The sequence below is a fragment of the Schistocerca gregaria genome, chromosome X (assembly GCF_023897955.1).
Source record: "Schistocerca gregaria isolate iqSchGreg1 chromosome X, iqSchGreg1.2, whole genome shotgun sequence".
NCBI classification, from domain to species: domain Eukaryota; kingdom Metazoa; phylum Arthropoda; class Insecta; order Orthoptera; family Acrididae; genus Schistocerca; species Schistocerca gregaria.
The window spans coordinates 557,369,513-557,381,762 of NC_064931.1; the positions used below are offsets into that span (position 1 = coordinate 557,369,513).

A 12,250-nucleotide genomic window follows, 5' to 3' on the forward strand; every position below is an offset into this window, starting at 1 on the left:
ACCCTCCAACCACACTTCCACCCACCCACACTTCCCTCCCCCCACCACTCTCCCCCTCCCCCCGGCCACCACTCTCCCCTCCCCCCGGCCACCACTCTCCCCTCCCCCCGGCCACCACTCTCCCCTCCCCCCGGCCACCACTCTCCCCTCCCCCCGGCCACCACTCTCCCCTCCCCCCGGCCACCACTCTCCCCTCCCCCCGGCCACCACTCTCCCCTCCCCCCGGCCACCACTCTCCCCTCCCCCCGGCCACCACTCTCCCCTCCCCCCGGCCACCACTCTCCCCTCCCCCCGGCCACCACTCTCCCCTCCCCCCGGCCACCACTCTCCCCTCCCCCCGGCCACCCCTCTCCCCTCCCCCCGGCCACCCCTCTCCCCTCCCCCCCACGGCCACCCCTCTCCCCTCCCCCCGGCCACCGCTCACCCCTCCCCCCGGCCGCCACTCTCCCCTCCCCCCCGGCCGCCACTCTCCCCTCCCCCCCGGCCGCCACTCTCCCCTCCCCCCCGGCCGCCACTCTCCCCTCCCCCCCGGCCGCCACTCTCCCCTCCCCCCGGCCGCCACTCTCCCCTCCCCCCGGCCGCCACTCGCCCCTCCCCCCCGGCCGCCACTCGCCCCTCCCCCCCGGCCGCCACTCGCCCCTCCCCCCCGGCCGCCACTCGCCCCTCCCTCCCCCCCACCCGCCACTCTCCCCTCCCTCCCCCCCACCCGCCACTCTCCCCTCCCTCCCCCCCACCCGCCACACTCCCCTCCCTCCCCCCCACCCGCCACTCTCCCCTCCCTCCCCCCCACCCGCCACTCTCCCCTCCCTCCCCCCCACCCGCCACTCTCTCTTCCCCCTGCCCACCTACCACACTCCTCCCCTGCAATTGATAATTCTTTGATGTCACAAGATTGTTCCAGTTATGTTCTGCCATAAATTTCTTTCATTCCTAATTCGATTTAGTATTTCGACAGCCTACTACTTAAATTTATATTTGCTGTTAGCAAATCCAACTCTTTCAGACACACTTTTCTTACTATTGTCAAGCTGCACATTATATCCTCTCTTCTTCACCCATTGACAGTTACTGTGCTACTCCAATAGTGAACTCAACTTCCAATTTTAGCATCTCATGTCCTGATATAATTCCCTCAGCATCACCTGTTTTGATTTCTCTGGGAATCTCTGTTTCAGTATTATGTGATCTATGTGAAACTTTCAGGTTCGGCAGGAATTTTGTATGTTTACAACTTTCTTTCATGATTCTTAAAGCAGGTGTTAACAATGATTAGATGTATTGTACTCGGTGGCTTCCCTTTTCATTCCTTACTGCATTCCATGTTCTTCATACATTATTTCAATCTCTTAGTTACCTAGTTAATTAGGGTAAATTAGTTAACTAGTATGTTGGGTGTTGGCTTTAGTCTCTCTCTTGACAACAATAATGCCTGTTTTGTTATTTATACTTTAATCCTATTTGATTTTTTATTGATGTGTTGTTCTTGTTGCTATCAGATTTAACTGATTCCCACTTTACCTAATTTAAGACAACCCAATTTCTCTTTTTAAATTCTCTAACCTACCTACCTACATGATTAAGTGATCCATTATTCCACACTTCGCCTGTTGTTCTTGATAAATACATTCTCCCAGTTAATCCTCAACTGGATATTTGAATAAAGACTTTCTTGTGTTTTTTCACCCACTGAAGCCCAGTTATTGAATAAGGAATGAGTGCATTTCTATGAGATCAAAACTGTTGTCAAAAACAGTATAAGTTATCAAAGGAAATACTGGTCTTTTTTTCTGTAAGAAAACTTGATTTTGTACTAGAGAGTGAATTAATGTATCTGTTCTGCCACCAGCCCTGACCCGAGTTTGTAAGTAACTCCTTTTTATGCATATAATTTTTAATAGAATGAATAAGGCATAAAATCAAATCCTTTAAACCACATCTTTACTTCTTGTTCCCATAATGTGCATGACATAACAGTATGTTCAAAACTGCCATTTATATATAACAACACACTGTAGTATATAAGTTTGGAGTTGGGAGAGTCATCATCTGGTTGAAAGCTATTGCTATAGCTGTCGTCATTTGTGTCGGGTTCAATTTTGTGCCTGGGTATCTTCATTTCTGTACTTGGAACACTGTTAGCAAAAGTGTGAGGGGGGCTGGTGGAATTAGAGAGACTGAATTGGTTTTTATATTTTCTCCCAAATATGCTTATGTACACAAGAAGGTCAGTGCTGTTTTTCAAACATTTGATTTAGTCTGAAAGTAGCTACAATTCAAGTGGAAAATAGTGTCTCTTCACACTTCTATATGTAGTGTAACAGCTTTCTTTATATAAAGTTTCCCACTGCTTGATTTATTTTCCACTGCTTTTATTTTGTAACCTGGTGGTTTATTTTTGAAATTTTCTTGTCTCTTTCATCCTCTGGTGGTGCATTTCCATATTTGTTCATTTCTGCAGCCATATTTCTTCCATCTACTAAGTGAAACTCCTGCTTAAAAAAAGTTTGTGTACTGTGACAGCCTTTCATTAAACAGGAAGAAGAAATTGCCGATTGTAGATGTTCTGAAATGGTCCTTTCTGTAGTATCATGCCTTATAAATTGATGTCGGTCCACTTGAATAAGAAATCTCCAAATCAGAAGTCAAAAGTTCTTAGAGTACAAAAAAAAGCCCTCTTGAAAACAGCCATTATCTTTTCAAAATGGAGGATTAATAAAATTCACATGTAAATATAAACAGTTTACCCTTTTTCCACTGATGCATATAGTCAGCAGATTCTTCTTTGGTTTTTGGTCATATATAGGGAAACATTCCACGTGGGAAAAATATATCTAAAAACAAAGTTGATGTGACTTACCAAACAAAAGTGCTGGCAGGTCTATATATACACAAACATACACACAAAATTCAAGCTTTCGCAACCAATGGTTGCTTCTTCAGGAAAGAGGGAAGGAGAGGGAAAGACGAAAGGTCTGCTTGTGTCTGTGTATGTGCGGATGGATATGTGTGTGTGTGTGTGCGAGTGTATACCTGTCCTTTTTTCCCCTTAAGGTCAGTCTTTCCGCTCCCGGGATTGGGATGACTCCTTACCCTCTCCCTTAAAACCCACATTATATATATATATATATATATATATATATATATATATATATATATATATATATAAATTTCAGTACCTGTTACATATTTCCCAGTGGTTCCATTATTTTAAATATTTCAATCTTTTACATCATTGCTCATGTACTCTGATGCAAATATTTTGATTAGAGCTCCATGTCTTGGGCACTATTTTTCTGTCCCAGATCTGTTTGGATCTTCCCAGGTCTATTATGTAAACATTTTTTCCTTATCCTTATTTCTCCTGTATGTACAGGTTTATTTATCTTGTACTTACAGATTTACTGTACAAGCCATTGTACAACGTGTTGCAGAAGTTAGTTGGTATAATTTAGCATCCTGTTTCCTGTATTGTAAAGTGGAAAAATAGTTATGCATATCCCATTTGGCCCAGATACCTATCATTGTATCTTTGTTTGCTGTGTATGATGAGGCAAGGAGTAATATTGCAGATTATTACCACAACTTGTGTTCATGAAACTCTTGAGTGGTTTCTCTGATACACGCCACATGATACACTTCTTGTATTTTTCATATCGATTGACCATATATGTTTAAGGCCCACTGCTTATTAAACACAACTTTTCACAATGTGTCTATTTGTCCTAAGTATATTTTCGGTATTTTCTCACATTACCAATTACTAAGAGTCATACCCATTCTAAGAGTACCAAAGAAAAGGCCATATGGGAGTTTTAATAAGAATTCCTATTATGAAAAACTACAGTTGCTCAGAATGCTTTCTATGAATTGAAAACTACTCTTTGCATTTTCTATTTGTTGTTTAATGAATATGTATCAGGTGTCATTGCTCTGAATGAGTGTCCTGAAAGTATCTTGCACATACATGACTGATATGAGTAATGTAACACTAACAGACTCAGAACTATAGCATGGTTTATGTTCACTGATAGCATTGACTACATCATCATTTGTAAATAATCTTCAAATGCTGCTGACGTTGTTTGCAGAATTTATTTACTGGTGTACCTGGGATTGACCCATAATACTTTCTGGATAATGTACATCATTTTTGCATGATCTCTCAGACATATTTTTATCTGTTGGTGCCCATGCGACTAGTCCTCCAGTTTGTATTGTCGTTCTGAATTCTCGAGTGTAGTGTTCCAACAATTGCATCAAACTTCTTGTCCAAAAGTGCCTTGTTCTTCACCTTTTTCTAATCATCACAACCTGCCTTCTCTTTGTGTTTGGTTATTCTGTTTTCACCAAGTTCTTCAGGTTCAGCAAAGCGATGCAATGGTTAAACCATTGTACTTCTATTAGTGAGAAACAAGCTTTGCATTTTTCCAATCCAGAATTAGCTTTTGCACTCTTCCTTCTTTTCATAACATTCATTTTCCAGAATGTGTGTTATTCTATGGACATTTCAGGTATATCCAAAGGAGATATACTGTCCTCTTCTGCTTCATTATGCTGGACAGTTTCTTCGTATTTGCTATCACTCTACATTAAACAATTCATTCGCTAATGCATCTAGTTAGACGTTGAGCACATGAGGCCTATATATTGTGTGTGTTCCATATTTCAAATTTCTTTCAGGAAGACTTTGTTAAATTTTAAGAACCATTATATTGCATTGTAAGTCCATTTGGTTCATATTCTAAATTAGTTTGTAGTGTAGTATTTGTTTACACCCCACACTGAATGCCATTTATGATGTGTGTAATTTTATATTACTAAAAAATGGTTTATGTTAATTATATTCATTAACTATAAAATTGCACTTTATTGCAGCATTTGTTATAAGTATCAAGCTAAAGGATTACACGCACAGCTGCAGTAATATAATTGCTATCTACAATAACTGCATTTTGTAGTAATTGAATGTTCCATGTTGGGCTGCTGCTAATTTTATTGCAGTTACACTTTATGAAACCTATTCTGAAACAGTCAGAATCTTTCCATCAGACTCCAGTATTAAAAAGAAAACATTATTCTCATTATATTAATAACTATAATTGGTCACTTACCAAGATGTTAATTATTACTTTGAGACAAACTGAACAATGAGAGGCAGACTTTTACTCGAGGGCTTGGGTGTGTGCTAATTGCCAAGCAATGCACTGACAATGAGCCAGTGACTCTCACCATTTGTCATTACACTCAGAAGTTGTCTCGAGGAATATCAAATCACAAGCTGAAATGCCTTACATCACACCTTGCAATGAAGTACTCCACACAAGGAGTACAGCTGTTCCATAGAAACCTGTAAAATTTGCTGTGTGAATGTCCTTACATCTGATTCCCAACCAAATAATTTGTTAGCAACTTTTTTCCTTGCATAAAACTCTCCTTTTCTGATGCTTTAAAAAAAAAGCAATCCTTTGTAAAAGCATTAATGTGTGATCTTAAGACATGTTTAGCTTCTTCAATATCTGCAAGTTCTGTTTCCTGTTGTTTCATAAGTATTGTCTTCAGACTAGTCTATTGTGCAATTTCACTGACAAACAAGGTCACAGCAAACCTTCTGTCTGGTCCTTGGAACCTGCATGTATAATGGCCATCCACAGTGCATAGCATTGTCCTCTAGTGAGATCTTCCTGTACCTGGGTCTCCGCCAAAATACAGAACCGCTCAAATTGACTATACATTGACAAATATTTTTTTAATATCTGTCCATGGGTTTTTGTCACTGCAGTCTCTCTGTATAGATTTTATTGCGGATTATTTTGTTACATACATTCTTCACTTGACTCTTTATTCCTTTTTGTGCAGAACTCTGATTCATTGAACCATTTTGTAATCTTCGTATTGTGGCAGCTGAGTTATTATACATCCTTAAGATGAGTAGTTTCTGCTTTCACAAACCTGATAAGCTTTTGATGCTCTCTCTCTCTCTGTGTGTGTGTGTGTGTGTGTGTGTGTGTGTGTGTGTGTGTGTGTGTGATATCATTGCTTGCTTTCCTCATCTCAGATTTCTTGTATTCACTTTTTAATAGTGGTAATTTTTACTGTCATCTTTCTGGAATCATTACTGAGTGTCACTCTTGTGTGTTGTTATAATTAGTTGATATTCATTCTGTAGTTTGACTGTTTCCTCAAGTGTCAATTTTTGGTTACCAGGCCCTTTACATAATCAACACCATATTATTTCTGCACCATGCGTGGAATAATTGTGTTCATTAAGTAAGATCTAATGTGCATTCATATTCTGAAACTCTAAAGTTATTCAAGTGCTTCTGCAGATATGCTTTGACAGATTTACAACAAAATATTCTGTATGTTCTTGCAGTACACACACACACACACACACACACACACACACACACACACACACACACACTCCTGGAAATTGAAATAAGAACACTGTGAATTCATTGTCCCAGGAAGGGGAAACTTTATTGACACATTCCTGGGGTCAGATACATCACATGATCACACTGACAGAACCACAGGCACATAGACAAAGGCAACAGAGCATGCACAATGTCGGCACTAGTACAGTGTATATCCACCTTTCGCAGCAATGCAGGCTGCTATTCTCCCATGGAGACGATCGTAGAGATGCTGGATGTAGTCCTGTGGAACGGCTTGCCATGCCATTTCCACCTGGCGCCTCAGTTGGACCAGCGTTCGTGCTGGACGTGCAGACCGCGTGAGACGACGCTTCGTCCAGTCCCAAACATGCTCAATGGGGGACAGATCCGGAGATCTTGCTGGCCAGGGTAGTTGACTTACACCTTCTAGAGCACGTTGGGTGGCACGGGATACATGCGGACGTGCATTGTCCTGTTGGAACAGCAAGTTCCCTTGCTGGTCTAGGAATGGTAGAACGATGGGTTCGATGACGGTTTGGATGTACCGTGCACTATTCAGTGTCCCCTCGACGATCACCAGAGGTGTACGGCCAGTGTAGGAGATCACTCCCCACACCATGATGCCGGGTGTTGGCCCTGTGTGCCTCGGTCGTATGCAGTCCTGATTGTGGCGCTTACCTGCACGGCGCCAAACACGCTTATGACCATCATTGGTACCAAGGCAGAAGCGACTCTCATCGCTGAAGACGACACGTCTCCATTCGTCCCTCCATTCACGCCTGTCGCGACACCACTGGAGGCGGGCTGCACGATGTTGGAGCGTGAGTGGAAGACGGCCTAACGGTGTGCGGGACCGTAGCCCAGCTTCATGGAGACGGTTGCGAATGGTCCTCGCCGATACCCCAGGAGCAACAGTGTCCCTAATTTGCTGGGAAGTGGCGGTGCGGTCCCATACGGCACTGCGTAGGATCCTACGGTCTTGGCATGCATCCGTGCGTCGCTGCGGTCCGGTTCCAGGTCGACGGGCACGTGCACCTTCCGCCGACCACTGGCGACAACATCGATGTACTGTGGAGACCTCACGCCCCACGTGTTGAGCAATTCGGCGGTACGTCCACCCGGCCTCCCGCATGCCCACTATACGCCCTCGCTCAAAGTCCGTCAACTGCACAAACGGTTCACGTCCATGCTGTCGCGGCATGCTACCAGTGTTAAAGACTGCGATGGAGCTCTGTATGCCACGGCAAACTGGCTGACACTGACGGCGGCGGTGCACAAATGCTGCGCAGCTAGCGCCATTCGACGGCCAACACCGCGGTTCTTGGTGTGTCCGCTGTGCCGTGCGTGTGATCATTACTTGTACAGCCCTCTCGCAGTGTCCGGAGCAAGTATGGTGGGTCTGACACACCGGTGTCAATGTGTTCTTTTTTCCATTTCCAGGAGTGTGTATATATATAATATCATCTTTGGAGGTGATGAGCAATGCATTTTTAGTGCACTGTGTTGTCCCAGAGCTTCTTTAAAAGTACTGGATTTCTAGTTCTAAAGCCACTTTTGGATGAAAATTGTTGCTGATGAATAGTAGACAACAGTTTGATAATGGTTAGTCAGAAGGATGGGAAGTAATGCCGTTTCCCTTGGTGCAACTGTGGTTTTGCACTGACCTTAATCCAATCCATATGCAAGCCTTTGCTGAACAGTGCTGAAAAAGAGTCCCCAATCTTTTTTCTGCCAATTCCATGCACCTCCTGTGGTTGCATGCAGAGAATTTGGTTTTACACAGAAAATTGTAAGACTAGCACCCGAAGAACACTGTAGTGCTAAACAGTATGTGTGCTTGTTTCAGTCACAGCAAAGTCTTTGTGCAAAATTGTTAGTCATCTGAAAAAACTTCCTGTATATTATGTATTACAATTTTGTGGGTGTTTAAACTGTCTGCAAAAGTGTGATCAATTGTTTTTACATTTTATATAGCCATTTAATCAGGCTGTTGTGAGCCAGAATGTGGCCTGAGGCAGATCATATCATGCCCACTTGTGTGACTGCAGGAAGTACTCCATATTTTCACTAACTGTTTTGAAGCCACTATAGGGGAACTTGAAACGCTAATTTTGACAAAATAATCTCTGTTATAATATACAGTACATCATTGGAGTGTAACAATAGTGTATATGCACTCTAAAGCAACTCTTGACAATTTGACAGATGGGAGTAGCTTGCTTTGAATGAAACTGAAAAATGCTAATTGGTATTTAATCCATTCTGATCACTACCAACTTTAGATAATATTGTGTTTAAAAGGACTATCATGTCAATAAATAAGGTGAAGTTGGCATTGCGCAACAGGGTAGCTTTTCTCTCACTTTCCTGTGTTGAGCAGTACAATGACAATTTCAAAACATAGGTGGAGACTGACTTGCAAATTTGTTTATTTTATTTTCACAAAACTCTTATAAATGTGTGATGTTCAGGGCTCTTGGAGCAGTTTGGGGCTTGAGGGTAAGCACCAGGTTTCTGGGATGTAATAAGTTTTTTGTGTCACGTACGAAATTTAGTTCCTGTGGCATGACACATCTCAAAAGTGACTAATTTATTTATGTAAAAAATGCAAGTCTTGCCACCCACCTCAACATATCTGTATCTTCCATAAATATCCATGAAAATTTGTCACAGCATTTGGATGTAAACGGGATTCTAGGCAAACACTACTTACAGCTGTTCATATGAACATACTATTTTTGTAATTATTCTTACTTAAAAAAGAGAAGGAAGCAATAGTCTTCACGTAATATTTTGGTAACCAATTTAGTTGTCTTCATCAAGTGCTACATGCAGTGATTTTAAAGTGAGCTTGTTGATTAGACTCCGACTAGAAATCACAAGAAGTACTTCGATTATATTTCATACTTGAAGATGTGTACATGTGTTATTGGATTAGCATAAAGGTTATTTATTCTGCTTAAAATGTGCAGCTACAAACACAGTGAAATCTGTTTATTAAAGTGTAAGACCTTCAGATATCATTGCTTGGGTGTTATTGGTAGTGTGTTAATTTCGTCTGGATGATACGCTTTTCAGTAATTATCTTGCATTTCATCAGCTATCTGTCATGCAGTACATTCAAAGCTATTCATGCTGTAATACAACTGTCCAGAGGTGAAAGCAGTTGGTTTTGCTAAATAACCCATTGCAACCAGTATGTTATTTATTGTCTAGGAATCAAGTACATCTGCAACTCATAGGACCAAATGTATCATGTATTAGCATTCTAAGTTGATCTCCTCATTAAGACTATGTAAGGATGACCTTTTTCAATAAAAAGAGGATATCCTTATAAAATATCATTTATTCTTTATATATATTTCAATGTTTACACTAGTGTTTAACAATGTTTCAGCCGCTCTGGTGGGAGTATATCTGGTGCATTAGTCTGCTCCTGTCATTTCTCGGATTGGCAGCTGTACGCAAGAACCGGATAAAAACCATGAAACAATATATGATGGGAATAATTCTATTTGGATTTGGCCCACTTATGTATGCAGCAGTGTTCTATTTCACTGAGGTGTTGGAATACCTCAGTGATGGTGAAACTGAGGAAATTCAGATGTGGCAAGTAAGTATGAAGAGTGTATACATACATGTCTCCCCCTAACTCTTTCACCCTCTGTCCTCCACAACTCCCTGCCACTCCCTCTCCCCTTATCCCTCCCTCTCCTCCCCCCTCCCTCTCACACCCTCGCCCCACACCTTCCCCGCCCCTGTGCATCACCCACCCACCCACCCGGTTTCCCCTGCAAATCCCTCTTATAACTTCTTTTCTTCCCTCTCACCCTCCTTGGCTCACTCTCACTCGCATCACCCCTCAACTACCTCTCGCCTCCGTCTTGCTCCCTCCCCCTCCCCACCTCTGCTCCATCTCGCCCCCCCCCCCCTCCCCAAGGTCCATCCCAGCCCCCCACTCTTTTGACATCCCTTCACTCCATCTTACCGCACCCCACTCTGCGCTGTCTCATCCCAACACTGCTCCTTTGACCCACTTCTGCACCCTTCACCTTGTCTTATCCCACTCCCCACTTCCGCACCCTTCACCTTCATGCACCTAATCATACATCGCCCCTGCCCCATTGCGTCTCACCCCGCTCCTGCCCCATGCAGCTATTTTAAATAGTGGCAAGGAAACTGATAACAACATAATTAATTTTAGTATGAGCGGTCTTCTGCTCAAACTTATTTGCAGAAGAAGATAGTTATAGTAAGCTGATAGTTCGTGCACAGCATCAAGTACAAGATTATAAGTACTGGATTGGCAGATTAAAGTTTTTACAAGTATAATGATTTCATCTGTGTATGTTCCTTTATGAGTGTTGTTCTCAAGGAGGTTAGTCTTTCTGCTTCTTGTGACTGTAAGGTTAATGTGTAGCTTCTTGTATTTTATGTCTTACCACTATAAACCTTATTTGCTGCCTAAATATAGCAAGTTTTTTCATCAGTTTAATATTGAAATTTTCTTTCCAGGGATACCCCTATGCACTACTGTGGTATGGATTCATCTTACTAGCTGTCCAAGTCCATTTCTTTTCATTGTACTTTGCATGGAATCTTGTAACTGCTTGGAAAGCCAGAGGAGCAAAAAAAGTTGACTGAAAGTGCATTTTTTAATAATTTCATGTATTCAGTTTAGTTAATGATGCCCCTCTGACAATTCATTGGTTTTTTTCTTTTTTAAAAAATATTTTGTTCACTATACCAATATTTTAATTCACAAGTTGCAGATGGATGCATACAATAATGTAACATGCAGAACAGGCTTGTATTTAATGTCAGTGTGTTAATACTGCATAAACAAACTGATTATTTCATGAACCTATTTATTTTCTCAACAAACAATTGATTTTCAAAATATTGTTTCAATCATTCATTACATTTGCTTTAATTATTCTGAAATTGTATCGCTGTCACCATTGAAGAAGAAAAAGAAGAAGAAGAAGATGATGATGATGATGATGATGATGATGACTGGGGGAAAATGGGTTCAGCATTTATTAGCTACCTCAGGTTCCTTAAAGCTGAATACCTTGGGAGTATTTGCTTTATTTTGAAGTGGAAGAAAATTATAAACATTTATTACAACTTTGGCAATCTTTCATGCTCCCTTTCACTTTAACCATCTTGTCATAATGAGTTCCTACTTTGTTTACTATTTAATGAAGCTGAATATTTGACCCAGCCTCTAACAAAAGTTTCAAAAGCTTACATGTTGTATGAGAGTGATCATGTTCTGGAACAAAACAAATATGTTTATGTTGCAGCCTTTCCTGTCCATCCTAGTTAGCCATGTGCATAACCACAACACAAATTCTTAGTGATACACCTGCAATACCTTGGTGATATGTGCTGCAAACTGGTAGCAAAATGTGTAGTGTTGTGTGGACAACATAATTAATGCCTGTAACCCTATTGCTATGTTTTTTTGCCCCCAGATGGTTGTCCTAAATTTGTGGAGTCTAATGTGACTGAATAATTGTCTTATGTATTGCTGACATATTTATATAATTTTGCTAGCGTAAACAATCATTGTCACCTTTTTTTATTGATATTTAATAATGAAACTGTTGTATGTGAAGAAGATGCAGTTCTACATTACACTTTTATATTCATGTTTTTCAGAAATAGTACATGACATCTCTTTGTGTTCCTAAAATATTTCATAGGACTTCCAAAAACTGATGGTATTGGAATGGAGCTTTGCTGGTAAAGCAAAATATGTTGCAGAGCCTAATTCCATTTAATTAATGGAGATTTTAGGGATATACTGATTACTTAAGTCTCATGCAGCAGGTTCTGAAATACAG

At 41.5% G+C, this 12,250-nt stretch overlaps 1 protein-coding gene across 1 annotated transcript in view; it reads left to right on the forward strand.

Annotated features, from left to right (window-relative positions):
• LOC126298535 (protein jagunal) overlaps positions 1–11,261 on the forward strand; it is a 47,442-nt gene extending 36,181 nt beyond the window's left edge. The window contains exons 3-4 of the mRNA XM_049989896.1: positions 9,796–10,011; positions 10,914–11,261. Coding sequence (XP_049845853.1) covers positions 9,796–10,011; positions 10,914–11,042 — 345 coding nt within the window. The 3' untranslated portion in view covers positions 11,043–11,261. The remainder of the gene's footprint in view (positions 1–9,795; positions 10,012–10,913) is intronic.
• Positions 11,262–12,250: the final 989 nt, after the last annotated feature.